The sequence below is a fragment of the Dasypus novemcinctus genome, chromosome 22, assembly GCF_030445035.2.
Source record: "Dasypus novemcinctus isolate mDasNov1 chromosome 22, mDasNov1.1.hap2, whole genome shotgun sequence".
NCBI lineage: Eukaryota > Metazoa > Chordata > Mammalia > Cingulata > Dasypodidae > Dasypus > Dasypus novemcinctus.
The window spans coordinates 53,106,684-53,129,044 of NC_080694.1; the positions used below are offsets into that span (position 1 = coordinate 53,106,684).

The 22,361-nt window shown below is 36.1% G+C and overlaps 1 protein-coding gene across 8 annotated transcripts in view; it reads left to right on the top strand.

Moving 5' to 3' along the window:
• CDKAL1 (CDKAL1 threonylcarbamoyladenosine tRNA methylthiotransferase) overlaps positions 1-22,361 on the top strand; it is a 696,475-nt gene that overhangs the window by 211,921 nt on the left and 462,193 nt on the right. For all 8 annotated transcript variants that reach the window (XM_058285307.1, XM_058285304.1, XM_058285306.2 and 5 more), the window contains one exon: positions 18,602-18,722. In XM_058285307.1, coding sequence (XP_058141290.1) covers positions 18,602-18,722 — 121 coding nt within the window. The remainder of the gene's footprint in view (positions 1-18,601; positions 18,723-22,361) is intronic.

Here is a 22,361-nt window from a genome sequence, read left to right on the forward strand (position 1 = left end):
GCTTGTTTAGGTGTCTGCTCATTGGTGGTGGGTGCAGGCACCCAACTGATTGAGCCACATCTGCTTCCCAGGATCAGCTATTTTTGATTAGTAAAATATAATGACGAGAACAGATGTGGCTCAAGTGATTGGGCTCCCATCTACCATATGGGAGGTCTAGGGTTTAATTCCTGGGGCCTCCTGGTGAAGGCTAGCTGGCCTGAGCGGAGTGCTGGCCCATGCATGAGTGTTGGTCTGTGCGACAAGCTGGCCCAAGCAGAGAGCTGGTGCAGCAAGATGACACAGCAGAAAAGACGCAGAGGAGAGACAGTAAGAGATGCAGCAGACCACGGAGCTGATGTGGTGCAAGAGATTGAGCACCTCTCTCCCACTCCAGAAGTACTAGGATTGTTTCCTGGTGCTGCCTAAAGAGAAGACAAGCAGACACAGAAGAACGCACAGCGAATGGACACAGAGCAGACTATGGTGTGTGTGTGAAATAAATAAACCTTTTTAAAAGAAGTATAATGAGAATAGTTGGCACTCTAAAGTTCAAGAAAATGATACTAGTGGCTTCCTTACATTTGTCAAAGAATTGGTGAATATGTTAATTGTGATGTTTTCTAATTTGGCTTGACTACTCTTACACCACAGGAAATCCTGTTATATTGACGATTCTGCTCTAATAACTTTATAGTGGGGTTCTATTAAAAAAATAGCAATATACAGTGGAAACCAGGTCATATTAGAGCTGCAATGTCTGAAACTCAGGAAAATAAAACGTATATAAAAATTGTGATCGTCCTTTAAAATTGAAAAAAAAACCCTAAAGATTTTATTTCCCATTGAATCATTTATTATAGCCATGCCAAGTGAAAGAAAAAGGCAACATAGAACAATTTGACAGCTCAGTTGAGGGTAGATAAGAAATTTAAGTCTGATTTCCTCTTTTTCTTGAAAAATTGTTTGACAATTAGAATAATTTACTTAGACTGTTGTAGATGTTATGCATTATCCGGGGGTGCTGTCTACCTTTCCTTAGGAAGCCCAATAATTGATAGTCAATGGCATAGTCAGAATGTGTGATTGATTTTAACATTTTGTATCTAACATTTAGAGATTTACACATCTTTTAAAAGTATTCTGTAAAACTCTACAAAGCCTATAGCAGATACGTAGCAATTACTTTGGAGGCTAAGAACATAAATACCGATTTCACTTATTTATTAGTGTGAAGGGGGAACCTCATTTGCAGAATCTCCATTTAGGATATCAACTATGGAGGGATTTTAAGTAGAAACTTATCTCAGTAACTGTTTATTAACAAGGTATACATTTTATTGAATAATAAGGGAATAGTAATTGAAATGTCCTTATAAAAGATGGCATTAAATATATTAAATCTTTAGTGTAACTCGGAAAGTACAAGTGCATCATTTCTTTACTCTGCAGTGAAAAGTCTGTTTCTGCATTGGGTGAGTCCTGGCTTAAGTATACGAAGAGCTGTGTTGAAATACTTGGCACTACTACTCGCTTCTTTAGCAATCCACATGACCTCATTGGGTCTCCGTTTCCTTAGTGATTAATTGTACGACATGTGGGGTTCCTTCATACTTAGGAGGGAATGAGTCTGTAATATGAAAGTGAGTTTCAGAGTCAGTCCTTAGAATGAGATGTTAACATTTTGAACACAGGATCTCTCACAAAGTTACTAAAATATGACTAGGCTTTGCTTCTCATCGCAGGCTCCACATACCAGAGATTAGTTGTTTTTTTCACTCTACCTTCCTACTTAAACATAAAGCGGAAGGTGTTTGCAGCGAACATACTCTACATTTTTCTTTCATGTGCCTGTATATTCTGCAGGGAAGGGGTCTTGTGTAAAGCACAGCTATTTAGTTTTCTTGCCTTTTCCTCCTTTCACTTGTACTGAGTTTCTGGTGATGTCAGGCCATGTCCTTCCCTGGTACTTAAGAGCTTTTTATTCTTCTTTGAACCAACTTTCACTTCTACCCGGGGGGACTTTCATTTTCAGGAATGGGAGGCAGGCAGTTTTAGTTTGGTGGCTGGGATTGCTGGGGGAGAATAGAAATTTGGCACATTTAATATAAGGTATAAATGTCACCTGGGGCAGTGATTCTTACGGGTGTGTGTTGGGAGAAGGTCCCCTGGCCAGGGAAGGCATATGGCAGTGTGGTTTATCAGGAACCGGGGGTTGGGGATTCAGCCATGTGGCTCCTCCCCAGGATTTCCTGCCATTGTGAGCCCTGCTGGGTAAGAGTCAGGTCACTCAGAGGTCCTGGGGTAGAGAAACAGCCTTGGTTCTCTCCCTGATTGGATCAGCCACACTTGCCTAGACATACCCAGTAGCTTGTGCAGTTCCTTGCATACTATTTGTGCCTTCTTTCCCTTGCCTCCTGTTCAGGAAAGTATATCAGAATATGAGTGAGTAGTTTAACAGGGATGACCTTGAATCCATTATAATTTCCATATTTTAGAAAATCATTCACAAATTTGATTCTCATTATCTGTGCAATTATTTGTGACCTTTTTCATACCCTTCCAGAACTTTGAAAATAAGTGGGATCTGATTTTAACTTCAGGTTTTTTAAAGTTTTGAAAATCTCCTTGCCTTCTTGCTTTTGGGAGACAGAAATGTCGCCATTAGCACTCTAGGCCTTTTAGTAAGATTACAATAGCATGAATTACAGTAGCAACTGTAATGAACTTCTGTAGGACTCTTTGTAGCTTACCCTTTTCATATCCACTGACTCATTGCCACTCCACAGGAAGCCCGGCATCGTGGTTTATGCAGCCAGGCAGCGGTGTAATCCTCTAACTCCAAATCCCACGTTCTGTCCTTCCTATAAGGCTGCTTCCATGGGTCGAAGGGCAGTGAGACCCACTCACTATTATTTCCTTTCCTCGCACCTAATTGTTTCAGGTCACTGCTCACCTCTTTTGAGTTCTCTTTTGTGTCCTCTCTCACAAGTTTTGTACCTTCATGTTTCTCCTTTCCTCCTCGATCTCTCCCCACCCTCCTTCCCTTCCTTTTCGTTTTACTTCCCATTTCATTTTGTGCCAACATAAAAACAGTTTTTTTTGTAAGGATTTAATAAAGGTTTGTTTCTTTTGTTATTTTAAAAAATCTATATCCAATATTTTAGTCTTGCCTCACTTTAAAGGTGCTTAAATTAGGAAATGAGTGAGGTAAAATATTTTTTTTAACTCTAAGCAACTAATCAAAAGCTAATCTAAACAATAAAATGCTAATGAAGAGATTTTACAGAGTAAATTCCTTGGGTGTTTTTTTTTTTTTAAAGGATAATTTGTGAGGTATTTATGTGAAACACACTTGTTTTTACTGTTAATGGTTAGGTCAAGATACTCCTACATTTTTTTCTTAATGTACGTATGTCCTAATCCTAGTTAGGCATTTAGGTTCAGGTACATATTGTAGCTGTATGCAGAACTTTTTTTTTTTTTTTAAATTGCAGTAACATATGTATAACACAAAATTTCCCATTCTACCTACCTTCAAGTATACAATTCAGTGATATTAATTACATTTACAATGTTTTACTACTGTAACCAACCATTCATTACCGAAACTTTTCCATCACCCCAAACAGAAATTCTGAACCCAATAAGAATTAATTCTTCTTCCTCCCCCTTCTCTAACCTTTGGCAACTTGTAAATTACTTTCTGTTTTTATGAATTTGCATATTTTAATAATTTCATATAAATGAAATCATATATCCTTTTGTGTCTGGCTTATTTCACTCAACATGTCATCTTCAAGGTTCATCCATGTTGCGCGTTTTACAGCTTCATTCTTTTTTAAGGCTGAACAATACTCTGTTTTGTGTGAGAAGGTATCTCATTGTGATTTTGATTTGTATTTCCCTAATGGTTAATAATGTTGAGCATCTTTTCATGTGCTGAAAGAACATTTATCTTCTTTGGAGAAATGTTTATACAAGTTCTGTGCCCATTTTAAAAAATTATTTATTTTTTTTGGTCTTTTTGTTGTTGAGTTATAGGTGTTTTTTTTATATTCTATATAGTAAAACCTTATGAGATACATGGTTTTGAAATGTATTTCCCCATCTTGTAGGTTGCCTTTTCACCTTATTGATAATGTCTTCTACACAGAAGTTTTTAATTTTGATGAAGTCCAGTTCATCTATTTTGCTGTTCATACTTTTGGTGTGAAGTCTAAGAATCCACTGCTTATTATGAGATCTTAAAGGTATCTCCGTATGTTGTCTTCTAAGTTTTAGTTTTAGCTCTTATATTTAGGTTGTCATATCTCTTGTAAGGTAGGAATCCACTTTCATTCTTTTTGCATGTAGATATCTAGATTTCCCAGCACCATTTGTTGAAGTGTCTTATCTTTTCCTATTAAATGGACTTGACACTCTAGTTAAAAATCAATTAGCCAAAGGTGTGTGGGTTTATTTCTACTCTCACACTGTTGATTGCCTTTGCCTATGTGTCTGTCCTGCTAGTACTACACTTTTTTGATTATTGTAGCTTTTGAAGTTTTGGAGTTAGGAATTGTGTGCCCTCCATATTTGTTCTTTTTCAAGATGGTTTTGGCTATTTAGGGACCCTTGTCCTTCCTTATGAATTTAATCATTGACTTTACCATTTCTGCAAAGAAGGCTGTTGGAATTTTGATTGGGATTGAATTGAATCTGTCAATCACTTTGGGAAGTATGGCAGTTTGATATTGTTTATGAATTCCAAAGATAGATATTGGATTATGTTTGTAAACTGGTGTGTCCCTTTGGGCATATTAGATTATATTGGATTCAGAGGTTTCTCTTACACATGGCAGAGGCCCTGGAAGGAGGGATGAGCTGTTTGCCTGATAGTTATACAGTTGACCTTGTGGAGAGAGCAGAGCTGCAGAGCCTGGAGAGAAACTGGCCCTGGGAAGAGAGGAACCAGGAAAGTCTGAACCTTTGCAGATGTCAGCAGCCATCTTACTCCAGCACATGGCAACAGACTTTGGTGAGGAAAGTAGCTTAAAGCTTTATGGCCTGGTAACTGTAAGTTTCTACCCCAAGTAAATACCCTTTATGAAAAACCAAGCGATTTCTGGTATTTTGCACCAGCACCCCTTTGGCTGACTAATACAGGAAGTATTGATATTGTAACAATAATGTCTTCTAATCCATGAACACAGAGTGTCTTTCCATTTATTTAGGTGTTCCTTACTTTCAGGAAAGTTTGGAAGTATTTTGATGTATCTAATTTTCAGTCTTTAAGATAGCATAATCAATAACAATTGTCATTTCATAAAATTTTTAAAAATGTCAGTCTTTGTTAGTACGAAGAATGCACCTCAGCTTACCTAATTTCCACCTCATAATCTAAATTTAAGAGCATTTTTATTTTTAGAGATATAGTTTTTCACAGTGGGACTCCCTCATGCCAAGTTGTAATAAGTCTTTTTAGTGCAATTTGGATTTAGCAATAGGCTCTTAACTAGATTGATTTTAAGAGGAGGGAAATGAACAACAAGCAGGAGTTCCAGTAAAGAACTGTGTTTCCTGGGTTAGCATAGTCTCCAAATGCACTGTGAAATATAATTTAATCACATAAATTTAAATTTTTATCCTGCCCAGGCAAGAGTCATCTCTCCTCTGAAGCCTTTCCTGATCTTCCCAAGTTGACTACACTCTCATAGCGTCCCACTGGACATAGCAAGCTTTTGTCAGACCATTTCATTCCCTTTCTTTGTTTATGAGTTTGTTTTACTCAAGATCTTAATTTCCTTTAGTGGAGAAGTCAGTTTGGTGGATCAGGTCAGAATTTTGGGGGAGTCCTTTATGTTGAATTTAAATATTGATAAAATCCTACTTTAGATGTACTTCATTTTTTGCCTTATTTATAGTAGTATTTTATGTAACTTTTGTTTCAGTTGTGCATATGCACTAATGCATGGTATTGCAGTATAAAATGTACAGCTAGTTTTCTTGCATTTCCAAAACTCTTTCATTGTTATTCTTTTTATAGAAGGGCAGGGATAATACCTTTCTCAAAGAGTTGAGAACTAAGTGAGTATGAGTTCAAAGCCACCAGACAAACTTCAGATTCTCCCATCTTTATGCCCTTCCCATTTAGATGCCTTTCTACTGCCTGCGGAACAACTCCGTGCATCTTGTGGTGGGAACTGAAACTAAGGGCAAAGCAGACAGACGGGACTTTTTAAAGATACACAGATGGGCAACTCTCCAGCTTTCCCTCTTCCCCATCTACCTTCTGATGTACTTTATGGTGGCTTAAGTTGAATAATAGGAAGAGGCTTGACATTTTCATTCATGATTGAAAGTAGGAATTTGAGCTTTAATTTTTAAAAGTTAAATGTGGCTTAGGAGTTTCTTATATCTTATATTTTACTGTTCTCATTTTCTAGCAACTTGAAGGGCATCTGATGTCGGGTCTGTTTTCTCTGCTTTCATGCCCTGGTGCAGGAACTTTGGGAATATAGATTTGGGTGTGAGAAATGATTTTGTCCCATATTGCTGCTGTGTATTCCTTATGTGCTGAAACAGAAGCATTCACAGCTTTATTGCCATAAAAGCTATGGCCTTGGAGATACCAAACATATTTAGAATTCAGGAGAGCCTATTAGGACAAGATGGTAGTGCTCTGAGGAGTTCTTTCAAGGGTCAGTGCTGATGTTGAGCTTTGACTTTTGAAGTACACTTGATTTAGGTTCTGAAAAATAAATTGGCACCACACAAACCTCTTCTCACTGCATGAAAAATTTACCAGTTTGCCAAAGTTGTAATTAAAACATAAAATTAAATGCTTATGGTAAATCTGCCCCCACCCCCAGAAGGTATCTCCTGTAGAGTAATAGGACAGTTGCCTAAGAGGATTATTTTTCATTTGTATCCTTTGTTTAATTATGATGAAGCTAAAATAATATTATTAGTTGTACCGGAAATGCTGTGCAAATAGAAGGAAAAAAATGCCTAGGAATGCTCATTTCCAAGAAAGGTTTTCATCTGTCTTTGTTCTCTTCCACAGTTCTTGTACTACATCCGTACATTTCACATCATGATATGGCATAGAAATTTTTTTGTGTGTGCAACAGGATTTTTGACATTCAGTAACAATTTAAGTTACAAACTCCCATTAAAGAGCAACAGTCCTCAACTTTCTGCAGATTTAAATTGCATTCTAAGATCTTCCCTTAGCCTCTTCTCACCCCCAGCTGTCTTGTCAAGTAAGGTGCTGGATTCTCTCATTGTGTTAAACTCTGGACATGTGCATAGGTAACTCTTAACCCACTCTTCTTACTTACACTTTTATTTGCACTTGAAATTTTGTCGTTTTGAGCAGTTGATTCTTCTAATTTTTCTTGGTGTTATTGTTTTATTAAATACTCAAACTCATCATACTTGCTGAAAGAGGAGATATTGTCTAATCTTAGTAGATAAGAATTGGAGCTATTGAAATGTAAAGATCTTGTTTTTGAGTCGATTTTGGTGTTACGTGGAAAGGTTTTCTACACAGAGTTGTGATGATGGTGCTGTTTTCCATTTAACCCAACTTCTTTGTTTTATTTTCTTTGCTTCTTTTAAAATGAAAATATTTAAAGGGATGGTCATCAAACTTTAGTGTGTGAATATCAGAGAATGGCTTTATTCCCAAGAGGTTCCTACAGATGAGCAATGACATTGAAGGAGTAGAAACAAACTTTTGGCTACACTTTTGTTTTCCTTTCTAAGTAAGTGGCTTAAAATGCAGGATGTATCAAGGAGTAACACTGAACATTTTGTAGGAAAACAGATTAAATTGAGTGTTCCTGTCTAATATTCTCAAATAATATTCATCTTGATTGAACCAAGTTTACTTCAGTGAGACTTGATCTCTGTAATTTATTTATTTTTTTTAAATTTTGATTTTAATTTTTAAAGAAGCTTTAGATGCTCCCTGCTCTGTTTGCTCATTGTTTTTGCTTGATGTCTGTTTGTCTTCTTTAGGCGGCACAGGGAACCAAACCTGGGACCTTCCTATGCGGGAGGTGGGCACTCAACTGCTCCACATCTGCTCCCCCTCTAATTTACTTTTTTTTTTTTTCATTTTCTGCCAACAACTGTCTCTTGCCCTTTGCCCCCAGCATCATGTTGGATTGCTTTAATGAGAAGTTTTCCAGTATTCCTACCAGGCAGGTCTTTAGAACGCATATTTAACACGACCAATTTGTGTGAATTTAGCAAGAGAGAAAGAAAATTTGGCATGAACCCTCTCCAGTGGTGACGGAGGTGGAGTGGTCACATGTTAAGGAAATAATGAATGACCTTTAGAATTAGGTGGAATGCATAAAGCATTGAAGTAAGGTCTGGCTGTTTATAGAGCCTGTAAAAGAAGGGAAAAAAAAAAAAGGAATCCAAGTTGCCAGATTGGTGGTGTTTCTATAATGTGGAATAATATTCAGAAGCTAATTTGTATGACATTTTAGCCTCTGAGAATGAAAGAGGGACCATAGGAACCTTCTTTGGGTAATACGTGTATGTTTTGTTGTGTGTCATGTTCCCGTCACTCAGTGGGTGAGCTTATGTGAGCCACCATTAGAAGTGGCTTCATGACAAGGGCTGCGCTTTCTGTTACATACAGGTTGGATGTTATCTCTCTGCTTTAGTGTTCAAGGCAGTTAGCACTGGCAGGATTTAGAGAAAATTTTTTTTTTCTCTTGAAGATGCATAGACAAAATTGAATATCGATTCAACTAGTATAGCAATTGCTATGCAAAACATGCTTTGGTTTCTCTTTATATAGGTTTTCCATTATGAATTCAGAAATATGCAGATGACAGTAAGTTATATAAATTACTTAAGTTATAATTAATATATAACAAAAATATTAATATATAACATATTAAAAACTAGTTTTCTGTTCATAATCTAAAAATATAGAATAATTTTAGCTGATGAAGTGGTTTAATGGCATTCTTTAGTGGCTTAGATCAGATGTAAGAACCAGCATAGAATTAAATTTTTGCGCTGATTTATAAATAACTGCTGATTGCCTCAGTCATTAAACTTGAATTTGGTTTTAACAATGTTGAATTTTATGTGACACTTGTAAGTAACAACTTAGATATTTATTAAAGACAGTTAATCCACTGAAACATGCTTGATCATTGCATTTAAAATGGAAAAGATAAAAGATTTCAGAAACATTTTGTTTGCGTGTGCCCCATGGCACATATGAGGCAATCTTTCTTTTTTCATCCTTGTATTAAAATTGCATGTCTCCATTTTAATCGCTGTCCATCTTTATCCCCATCTCCTCAGTGGTCTTCTGTTCTAATGAGGTGACCTTGTCACACTGACCCTCATCCTTCCCTTCTGTTCCTTTGAATGCTCTCTCCTTAAATTTCTTATTACATGGGTTTGAAGTAATGTTGAAAACTGTTATTTTCCCTCCTCCTTTTCTTTTAAACCCTGTTGTCCGGATTTCTTTTACTCCCTTTCCCTTCCTTCCAACCATAAAGGATGATGAAATTTACAGTAGTAGCAAAATAAATTCGTACTCATCAAGCATCCATTCTTTTTTCCATCACCGTCATTGGCAATGATGGCAAAAGACGGACTTGACAGAGAAGCACAGTGTGTGTGTGACTGTGGTCTTTTCTTTGTGGTTCCGTCCTAAGTAGAGCATGACCATTTTTAGAATAGACTTGCTCTAAGAATTTTTTTTTTTTTTACCTTTCACATCTTTATTCCCTCTATGTGTCTCTCTGGATCCAAGTCCTTGCGACCTCTTCTTTTCTTTCCAGAGATATGCCTTTTAAGGACATCTTAAGTTTTACTCTTTAGTCTGTCAAATTTCAGATTCTTTTAGATGGAACAATATTAATAACTGCATGTATGGTAAGTAATGATTCATAGTATATATTTTCATTCTGTTCCCTGTGGATTTAAAGAATTAATACAGAACAGCAACTATGTTTGAAACAATTTTTAAAGAAGACCATCCATATGTAACAAAAAAATAAAAGTTTTGTATTCCACTGGTCCATTAAAAAGATTGTCTTCTGGTTGAATTTACTTTCTTTCGTCTTTTGTCAGGTATAACATGGGATTTTTAAAATGTTATTTCTTACTGTTTTTAGTGTGCCATAATTTTCAATTTTTTAAAAAACAGACTATTGTTAAATCTCCAGATCTTTAATGAATCATTAGATTGGAAAATAACTCATTATATCATCAGGCAAAAATATGTTCCTTTATTTGCATGTAGATGGTGAAGATGAATAATTTATCAAATGTTATTAGTGCAGGCTGCTTATTACTGAAGTCTCAGCAGGATATAATGAAATTTGTCTCATGCTAGTATGAAAATAGCATGCCTTTGCATAGTCATTATTGAACTTTTGGCTTCTCTCAGAGAACTATTATGTTATCATGCCAGTCTTGCTTACTTCTTCATTAATTGGACGTTTGAAGAGTTCACTTTATCTTGAAAATCTTTGAAATCTGATATGTGAATTGCTTGCCTGACTCTAGCCATGTTTCTGCATCTGAGTGAGACTTTTGAGAATGAGTGAAGTACTTAATATTTCTTATTAAAGTGATTAGTGCAAAAGGGCTATGATTGATGGTTTTATTACTTCTGACCCTGAATATCTGCCTGTATAGGAAATGCTTCAGCAATATATCTTTCTCAAATGAAGGGCGATGAAACATGCATATAATTGCTTAGAATCTTATGTCTCTACTAATTATGTATTTAAAGTACTTTCAAATAATTTTTTAAAAATTGGACCTCAATTTGCCTCTGGCATGATGGCATGAGGAGATCAACAAATCCCCCCAAAGCCCTGATAAAACTGGACCAAACTGTCGAAAACAAATAATTCCAGCTCTTTGGGAATAGAGAAATAGGCTAAAACATGTAACAAATTGAGAAATAAGTATTCTTGCAGACTCCTAACTTTCGGTATGAACAATGTGAGTCCGAGTTGTTTTTCCCTCGGACTGCTCCCATTCCCCTCATCCCCCATCCACTCTGTTCCCAAGGTGGTTCAACCCAGGCAGAGCTTCTGGGAGGTGGGATGGTGATGGAAGGCTTGATAAGCAACCCATGTACCTTGAGTTGACCTGAGGTTGTACATACAGAAAGCAGAGACTGAAGTGGACCCCAGTCACTTGCACATATCTGGCTGATGGAGCCTGCATACACACAGAGAGGAAATGGGAGATGACCTGGGAAAATTCAGGAAAAGATGGAGCAGACTTGAAAATGGCTGAAGCTCTGAATGCTGTCCTTGACCCATACACAAATCCATTAGAGGATAGTAAGAATTTTACTGGCTCAATGTGTTTGAGCAAACCTATGTCCTGTCTTTGACTGAACAAAATGTTATACAGATATAGGGGTGGTCCCTAGGAAGTTGTACTTGAAAAAAAATTAACAGGGATATTAGCTACTACTTTATGTGGGAGAGACAGACTTTATAGAATTAGAACAGGCAAGTTACTAAGCAACAACAAACCAACCATCCTGTGGTGGGGAGGGATCTCAGAATTCATAGTAGCTATATTATATTATCTAGAAGTTCCAATATTCAACCGAAAACTCTGAGACATGCAAAGAAACAAAGTGTGACTACTTTTAAGGAAAAAAGTAGTCAACAAAAATGGTCTCTGAGAGTCCCCAGATGTTGGATTTAGCAGGTAAAGACTCCAAACAACTAATGGACCATGTTAAAAGAATTACAGGAAAGTATGACTTCAATACAGAATCATAGAAAGGTAGAAATTAGAGGGAAAAAAAGCCTGTGAAGGTTTGGAATTGTGTGTATCCCAGAAAACCGTGTTCTGAAAGCTAATCCATTCCTGTGGATGTAAGCCCACTGTAAGTCAGATCTTTTGATGAGGCTACTTCATTTAAGGTGTGACCCACCTCATTCAGGATGGGACTTAATCCTGTTACTGGAGTCTTTTATAAATTTAATGAATACAGAGAGAGAGAGAGAGAGAGAGAGAGAGAGAGACATGCAAGCCACAGAAGTAAGAAATTGAAATCAGTGAAACCTGGAAGAGACAGGAGCCACCAGCAGATGCCACCATATGCCTTGTTATGAGACAGTTGAACCAAGGGTTGCCAGCAGCCGGTCTTCAGGGAGAAAGCATTGCCTGATGATGCCTTGATTTTAGACATTTTCCTGGATTCTAATCATAAGTGAATCCCTTCCCTTGCTTAAGCTGAACCACTTCATGGCATTGCTTTGAGCAGCCTTGGAAACTAAAACAGGAACCATTGAGAAACTGGGAGTTGAAAAATACAGTAACTGAAATGAAACATTCACTGTAGGAGCTCAATTGCAGATGTATGATGATAGAAGAAAATAGATCAGCAAATTTGAAGATAGATGAATAGACCTTATCCAATCTGAAGAACGGAAGAAAAATGAACAGAACCTCAGAGACCTACGGGACAACATCCATCATGCCAATAAATATGTCGTGGGAATCACAGGAGAACATAGAGAAAGTGAAGGAAAAATTGTGAAAAATTATTAGCTAAAATCTTCCTAAACTTGATGAAAAATATTACTCTCTGGATCCAAAAATGAAATGAATCCCATATTGTATAATCAAAGAAATCTAAACCTAGACACATCATAGTCATACTGTTGAAATACAAATAGAAAATCTTGAAAGCACAAGAGAGAAATGATTCATCATATGCAGAGGAACAATAAAACAATTATTGTCTTCTCATCAGAAGAAAAAGAGGTCAGAGGTAGTGGAATGACATACTTAAATTGCTCAAAACAAAAATAAAGCTATCAGTCAAGAATTCTATGGGGGAAGTGGATGTGGCTCACAGCTGCCTGCCGTATAGGAGGTCCAAGGGTTTGATACCCAGGGCCTCCTCACTTGTGTGGTGAGCTGGCCTACATGCAGTGCTGCTGTAAGGAGTGCTGGCCCATGCGGGGATGTCCCCACGTAAGGGTGCCCTGCACCAAACCACAGCCTGCCCTGGAGTGGTGCCGCACACATCGAGAGCTGACACAGCAAGATGACGCAACAAAAAGAGACACAGATCCCCATTGCCGCTTGATGAGAATACAAGCGGACAAAGAAGAACACACAGCGAATGGACACAGAGAACAGATAGCTGGGGTGGGGGTGGGGGGATAAATAAAAAATAAATCTAAAATATATATATATATATATATATAAATTTAAAAATAAACATACAATAAAAACATAAGTAACGGCAGCTACAGAATTGAAATGCTCCGCAAAAATATTTAACAGAGAGTAAGACCATGGTGGGGGGAGAGGGGAAGAGAGGAACAAAATAGACAGGAGACATATAGAAAATAGCAAAATGGAATATGTAAATCTAAACATACCAGTATTTAACTATTACGTCAGTCAACTAAATATTCCAATTTAAAAATTGTCATGATGAACTGAAACAAGATCTAAATATAATCTCTATAGGAGATATACTTTAACTCAAGGACACAAATAGGTTGAAATTAAAAGGGTGACAAAAGAAATATTATGCAAGTGGTAACTATAAGAGAGCTGAAGTGACCAGCTTGGTATCAGACAAAATATATTTTAAGACAAGAAATATTCCTCTGGGAAAAAAAGATATTTCATGATGACAAATAGCTTGATACATTTGCAAGATGTAACAGTTATATCGGTTGTCAAAAATGGATGAGATTGAATAGAGAAGCAAATAATTCAAAACCAATATTATGGAATTTCAGTAATCCACTTTAAATAATTGGGAGAGCAACTAGAGAGAAAATCAACCAAGGATATAGAAGACTTGAATAACTGTCAACCGACTTGACCTGATATTACAGAATACTTCTCTCAGTGAATGCTTAATATACAAGAGCATGTGGAATATTCAGCAAGATTGTGTTCTGGACCACAAAAGAAGTTTAAATAAATGTAAAAGATTGAAATATAAGTTATGTTTCCTGGTTTCAACAATTAAATTAGAGATCTATAATAGGAACAATATGGGAAAACCTCAAATATTTGGTAAGTAACAGTTCTAAATAACCCATGCGCCAAAGAAGAAATCACAAGGGAATTAAAAAACACATTGAACTGAATGAAAACAAAAACAATACAGGTGCATCTAAAGCAGTAGAGGGAAATTTATAGCTGTAAATTCCTATATTAGAAAAGAAGAAAGTTCCCAAATGAATAATCAATGTTTCTATCTTGAGAGCTTAGAAAAAAGAAGAGCAGTTTAAGCCTAGGATAATCAGAATCAAGATGATAAGAGAGATTAGATCATAAATCAATGAAATAGAAACAGAAAGAAAATATTACAGAAAGTCAATGAACCCCAAAATTTGTAATTTGAAAAATCAACAAAAATGACAAATCCTTACCTAGATTGACCAAGACAAAGAGAGAAGGTGCAAATTACCAAATTCAAGAATGAAAGAAGGGATATCATTGACAGTTCTACAAAATGAAAAGTTTATAAGGGAACACTATGGGCCACAGTATGTCAGCAAATGAGACAACTTAGATCAAATGGACAAATTCCTAGAAAGACAGTATGTACCAGGTTGCCTCCTTAAGACCTCTAACAAGCAAAGAAATGGAATTAGTAATTTAAAAAATCTTCCACAAAGAACATCCCAGACCTAGATCACTTTACTTGCCATTTCTGTCAAACAGGCAGTCCTACCATCTCAAGTTATTGTATAAATGAAACCTATGCATATTGGAAATGTCTCCTTGCTTTGCACAGTTATATGGCAAAATCTCATTTACGTTGGAACAGTGGAAAGCTGTGGCATAGTTCTCACATGCACAAATTCACATTAATGTGGTGCCGTGCGGTGTGAGGACTGCCTGTATTTAAAGAACGAATAATATCAATCATTTATAAATGCTTTCAGAAAATAGAGCAGAGAACATATCCTACCTCATTCTATGAATTCAACATTACCCTGATATGAAAGTCAAAGATATCATAAAAAACAAAACTGCAGACCAGTAATCTCTCATGAACTGAGACACCAAAACTCTAGACAAAATATTAGCAAACCAAATTCAGCAAGCCTTAGATTCAAAGAGTAATTTACGAGGACCCGGGTACGAATTCTGTGGCCTCCTGGTAAAGGCATGCGTGCGGGGCAAGCCAATGCCTGTGCACCAAGCCAGTGCCCACGCGGTGAGCCATGCAGCAAGTTGATGACACAAGAAAAAGAGAGACGAAGGGGAGAGTCAAGGCAAGACACAACAGAAACCAGGAACTGAAGTGGTGCAAATGATGGAGAACTGCTGTCCACATCAGGTGTCCTCAGGATCGGATCCTGGTAAATCCTAGAGGAGAAAACAAGAAGCCGAAAAAAAAAAAGGCACAGAAGATCACACAGCAAATGGACAGAGACAGCAAAACCAGCAGGATGGGGGGAGGGAGAAGAAAAAAAACAAGATCACCACCAAGAACAGAGTAATTTACCCCAGCAGTTCATATTATGCCATGTTAGTAGAAGAATGGACAGAACCTACAATATCATCAGTAGACACACAAAGAGCATTTGACAGAATCCAACTTATATTCATGATAAAATCTCTCAGCAAATTGGGAAGTTGAGGGAGTTTCTTCAATCTGATAAAAGGCATCTATGAAAAATGTACAGCTAATTATCTGTAATGGGGAAAGACTGAATCCTTCCTCCTTGTATGAGAGTCTGCTCTCACCCCTCTTTTCAACATTATTTTGGAGGTTCCAACCAGTTCTGTTAAAAAAACAAAACAAAACAAAACAAAACAAAACATCCTAATTGAAAAAAAGATGCAGATTACATGATTCAATACATACAAAATCCTATGGAATGCACAAAGTATTTATTAGAATTAAAACAGGTTTAGCAAGGTTGCAGAATATAAAAACAGTATATAATAGTAAGTTACATTTCTATATGCTAACAACTTATAATTTCAAAAGAAATTAAATGAATTTCATAGCATCAAAAAGAATACAATATTAGGGATAAATTTAAAAAAGAAGTGCAAGTACCCTGAAAACTAGAAAACGTTGAGAGGAATTAGAGATGTAAATAAATCATAAGACCTTCTGTGTTTAGGTACTGGAAACTTCAATATGCTTAGATAGCAGTTCTTCCCCAATTGATTTTAGAATTCAACATAATCCCTATCAAAATGTCTGCAGTAGTTTTTGTAGAAATTGACAAACTGATTCTAAAATGTCTATGGAAATGCAAAAGCAACTAGAAGAACCATAGTTGAAGAATTTTACTACTTAATTTCATAATTTAACCATTTATAAAACTACATTAATCAAGATAGTGTGGCATTTGTGTAAGGATAGGCACATAGATCAAGGGATCAAGAATGAGTCCAGATATAAGCCCTATTATTTATGGTTAGTTGCTTTTTAACAATGTTGTCAAGACAATTCTGTGGGGAAAGGCTCGTCTTTTCATTATACTGCATAGTGAGAAAATTGAATATCCTTGTGTAAATAAAATGAACTTAGATTTTTAGCATGCATAAAAATTAACTCAATGTGGATTCTGGAGCGAAATGTATAAAATTTCTAGGATAAATGTTCTTGCCCTTGAGCCAGGCAAAGCTTTCTTAGATTATGACACCAAAATCATGATCCATAAAAGGAAAAAATCAATGAATTGGATTTCATTAAATTGAAAAACATTTGCCTTGCAAAAGATACTGTCTTGTTTGCCAGCCTCCTATGACAAATACCACACAATGAATTGGCTTACCAACAGGAATTTATTGGTTCCTGGTTTTGGAGGTTAGCAGTCTAAAATCAAGGCGCCGTCAAGGCTGTGCTTTCTCCCCAAAGTCTGTAGCTTTCTGGTACTGGTTTGCTGCAGTCCTTGGCTTGCATGTCTGCCTCGCATCACAGGATAGCCCTCTCTGTGTCTGCCCTTCTGTTTTTGCTAACTTCTGGCTCCTCTCTGTGGCCTTCTATAAGGTCTCTAGTAATATGGATTAAGTCCCACCTGATTCAGCTAGCCATACCTTAACTCATAATATCACCCAAAGGTCCTATTTACAAAGTTCACTCCCCCCAAGAATGCAGATTAAGAACATGTCTTTGTTGAGGTACGGAATTCAGTATACCACAGACACCATTAGGAAAGTGGAAATATAAGCCAAAGTCTGAGAAAAAATATTTGCATATCATTTATCTGATAAAGATTTTGTAGCCAGAATATTTGAAGAATTTTTATAACTGAATAATATTTGAAGAATTTTTATAACTGAATAATAAGTCAAATAATGCAGTTTAAAGATTGTGAAAATTTAGGAGTAGACATTTCACCAAGTAAGACATGAGATTGGCTAATAATCACATAAAAAGGTGCTCGGTGTCATTAGTCATTATGGAAATCCATATTAAAATCACAGTAATAGACTACTATATACCCACTATAAAGAAATGCTGTTGTAAAAGAGTTACAATTCTAGGTGTTGGTCCACTGAAGTTTGTACCTTCATAATTGCTGGTGAGAATATGAAATGGTACAACTCTTTAGAAAACAGTTTGATGGTTTCTTAAAAAATTAAACATGAACTCATCATACAACCCAGCAATTCTGCTCATGGGACTCTATCCTAGAGAAATGAAGGTATCTTGTCCACACGGAGACACATGTGAATGTTCATAGAAATGTTCTTAATAGCAACTAATTGGAAAAAATCCAAAAAGATCCATCAGCTTGTCAATGGATGAACAAAACATGGTATATTCAGTATGGGAACAGGGATGGATTGTATATGATTTGAGGAAATTTTTGGGGATGATTGGACTGTTCTAAAACCTGGTCTTGGTAATGATTTCACAATTCTATAAATTTATTTTTTAAAAAATTGAATACTCACAATGGGTGAATTTTGTTGTCTATAAAATATAGCTCATTAAAGCTATAAAAATAATATGTATATATCAGTAAAGTGCTAAATATATAAAATAATAACGAGAATCTGAAGGGCATGAGAATTTTTTTACTCTTCTATCTTTTCTATAAGTCTGAAATTATTCCAAAATTTAAATTACAGAATATTTTAATGTGTTTTCCAAGTGGTCTGCTTTCCTTTTATAATGTTTTATTTCTGTATTTTTAAAAATCCAGCCCTAAAATACCATTTTATCTTGGCTTTTTAATTTTTTACTACTTTAATTTACTTTTTGCTTTGAGCAGATAAATCTGCCTTTTTGTTTTTGTTTTTCTTTTTCCAATCTGCTAGGCAGTTGGCAAGCAGTCCCAGTGCCCAAGGATGTGCTATGGAAACCAGTGGAATGGCATTCTGAGGATATTTCTATTACCCTGCTCACCTGTGTGGTGTAAAAAAATATTATACGTAAAGCAATTTTAAAAAATTTTAATAAAATATTTTTTATTGTAACCCTCAAACACAGCTGTTTTTCCCTTTAGCAGTATTTCTTAGCCTCAAATGCTTGCGTTTTCTCCAGATTGTTTATTCCCCCCATGTAAGGAAAAGTTAAATACAAACATTAACGCATTTGTTGAGAGCAGTAAATTAAAGTGAAACTTTGTGACTCATGCTAATGTATATTTATATGCTTTATTTGAAGGTCACTCTGTGAGACTGCTGGGGCAGAAAAAGGATAATGGAAAACGGTTGGGGGGAGCACGACTGGATTTGCCAAAGATTAGGAAGAATCCACTGATAGAAATCATTTCCATCAATACTGGGTAAGCTTTTCTCAAACTTGCTCATAAAATATTCAATATATTGCATGAATTCACTTTTTTTCTTCTTCTGGATTTGTAATATAGAAAAGTAGTTGGTTGTTTTCTCATGGAAGAAAATCACGAAAGAGCTTTAAAATACTTCAGTATAGTGCCTTCTAAAGTGTTTCCTGTATGTAAATTATGCTCATATTTGCAGCATGGTTATTCTTCTTCTCATTTTTCGTAATAAACATGGATTTCATTTTCCAGCTATACTCTTGGTTAAAACGTTTTTTAAAAAGAATGTTTATTTTCTTTGGAATGGTTAACAAACCTTTCAACTCTTTTTTTCAATACAATTATAGTAAATGTTGCTCAAGATACAACCATGCTTTGAATATTAATTATCTGAAATGCACATACTAATATGTAACACGAAATTAAATGGGGAAAAATGTTGTAACTGAATATTAACTGCTCTTTTAATTTCATTGACTTGATCTGAATTCTTTCCTGATTATAAATTTTTGGTATATTCATTCATACTTTGGTTTATTTTCCATTTATTGAATTTTATTTCTTCACATTATGACTTCACTTTGAAAATGACTTGAATATAGAGGTTCTGGAGGAAAAGTTTCTCTCTTTCCACTTGAATTTATTCTTTTATAGTCTGGAAATTTGGTGAGACTAAAGACTCAATCGAAATTCCTTAAATCATAGAGAGTCCCTATTCACCCAACAACCATCTCTCATTTCCAATAGAAAGTTTTTCTGTTCCTATTTGACTTCATCTTCCTTGTTCTCTCTCTTTATGGTTGCCTTTCTCCACTTTTCTTTCTTTACGCTGTTTCTGTTTGATAGAAAGTGAACCTACCTTTGCTTCCTGAGCCTTTGTTGACCTCTCTCCAAGCCAGTGCCTTCATTTCCTACTGCACTGTGGCAGCTGCATTGGCACTGGTCATCTTTTTCTTCAGTCTTATCACCTGCTGCATCCTTCACATCACTGCCAGAGGCCAGAGAAGGTGGAAGAAACCATTTGGCTTTTCCCTAAAAGCCCCACCAAAGTGACATTAGGTGATTTGGTGAATTTGTCTTGAACCAAGAGCTGTCATTCAGTGGTGAGGATTCAGACATCTTGAGAAACTAGAGATGCGAATTTATTAATATTGACATTGTCATGTTGGTCGAAGAACCTGCTGTATTCTCTCTGTAGCCTGAGCCAAATGATAAATGTAAGGCTGTTTGCTGTTCCCTCTGTTTTGGTTGTTCTCTTTCCCCAAATACTGCATTGCTTTTTTCCACTCCTTTGGTTATTCCTTTTCAGTAAAGTCTTCCTGATTACCGTATTTGTAATTCTAGCGTTACTTCATTCCCTTTTCCCCTTGCTTGCTTTACTTTTCTCTGAAGAACTTATTAGCATTGAAATAAATATATATATATTTTTTTCTCTTATATTTTGTCTTTCCTCATTAGCTTTCCTCATAGTGTAAGCCCCATGAGGGCAGAGAATTTTGACAGTCTAGTTTACCTCTGTATCTCCAGTAAAAAGAAGAGTGTACGTAGAAAGAATTTAATAAATATTGATTCATTTAAATAAGGGGATCATTGTGTTATATGATTTGAAAAGTTTAGTGGGATTATGCTAACTTTTCTTTACAATACTGATTGCCTTGCCAACTGGACAATTTAATACTTGGAGTTTGCTGGAGGCACAGTCTTTCCTGAACAAACGTAAGGATGTCTCAGAGTCATGTTTTTACGCATGCAGAACTTGGGTGTTTGGTTAGACACATTCCTTTAAGTTAATATTTCAGTCAGGGTCTGCCATGCCTTGCTAGATTAGAATCCATTCGGTCTGTTGAAGGAGATTTTGTGGCTACTTTTACCTATTGAGAGTCAAAAAAATTTTTTTTGAGAAGTTTTAGGAATTCAGAAAAATCATGAAAAAATATGGAGTTCCAATCTATACTCCTATTGTTAATATCATGCATTAGTGTGGTACATTTGTTAAAATTGATGAAGGAATATTATAATTTTACTAACTATAACCCATAGTAAACCATTAGGGATCACTGTTTTATACTACTAAGATTTTTTTTTCCAAAATTTTTATTTTAGTAATATATATACAACCTAAGATTTTCCCTTTTAGCCACATTCAAATATATAATTCATTGTTGTTAATTATGTTCACATGGTTGTGCTCTCATCACTGCCCATCCATTACCAAAGCTGTTCCATCATCCCAAATAGAAACTCCTCATTAAGCATTAACTCCCCCTTCCCTAACCCTATTCGGCCCTGGTATTCTAATTTGTGACTCTATGAATTTTCTTTTTCTAATTATATCATTGAGATCATACAATGCTGTCCATTTGTGTCAGGCTTATTTCATTCAACATGATGGCTTCAAAGTTCATTCAAATTTTTGTTTGAATCAGAACTTCATTCCTTTTCACATCTGCATAATATTCCATTGTCTTTATATGCCACATTTTGTTTATCCATTCATTGGTTGATGGACCCTTGGGTTGCTTCCATATTTTGGCAATTATGAATGACACTGCGATGAGCTTTGGTGTCTAGATATCTGTTGAAGTCCTGCTTTCAGTTCTTTGGGGTCGATACCTGGAAGTGGGATTACCAGGGTATATAGTAATTTGGTATTCATTTTCTGAGGAATCACCAAACTGTATATATTCTGCATTTTAAACCCTATTGGATATGCGGTTTCCACATATTTTCTTACATTTTATAGTTTGTCTTTTTCTCCCATTTAGGAGGTAGTCTTTTTACTTTTCATGATAAAGACCTTTGATGCACAAACATTAATTTTGATGAGATCCATTTATCTAATTTTTCTTTTGTTGCTCATTCATTGAGTGTAAATTCTAAGAAACCATTGCCTAACGCTAGATCCTAAAGATGTTTCCCTATGTTTTCTTCTAGGAGTTTTTTAGTTCTGGTTGTTAGACTTAGGTCTTTAATCCATTTTAAGTTGATATTTGTATATTGTGTGAACTGGGGGTCTATCTTCATTTATATAGACATCTAGTTTTTCCAGCTCCTTTTGTTGAAGAGACTATACTATTCTTTCCCAATTCAGTGCTTTTCACACTGTTGTCCAAAATCAGTTGGCCATAGATGTAAGATTGATTTTTGAACTCTTATTTCTACTTCACTGGTCTATATATCTGTCCTTGTGCCAGTACCATGCTGTTTTGATTACTGTGTCTTTGTAATGAGGTTTTTGGCTTTATTTTTTAAATGTTACATTAAAAAAATATGAGGTCCCCATATACCCCCCACTCCCCTCCCCCCACTGCTTCCCCCATAACAACAACCTTCATCATCATGAGACATTCAGTGCACTTGGTGAATACATCTCTGAGCACCGCTGCACTTCATGGTCAATGGTCCACACCATAGCCCACTCTCTCCCACAGTCCACCCAGTGGGCCATGGGAGGACATACAATGTCCGGTAACTGTCCCTGCAGCACTACCCAGGACAACTCCAACCCCCGAAAATGCCCCCACATCACATCTCTTCCTCCCATTCCCTTCCCCCAGCAGCCATCATGGCCACTTTCTCCACACCAATGCCACATATTCTTCGTTTACTAATTCCAGTAGTTCATGAATAGAATATCAGTAA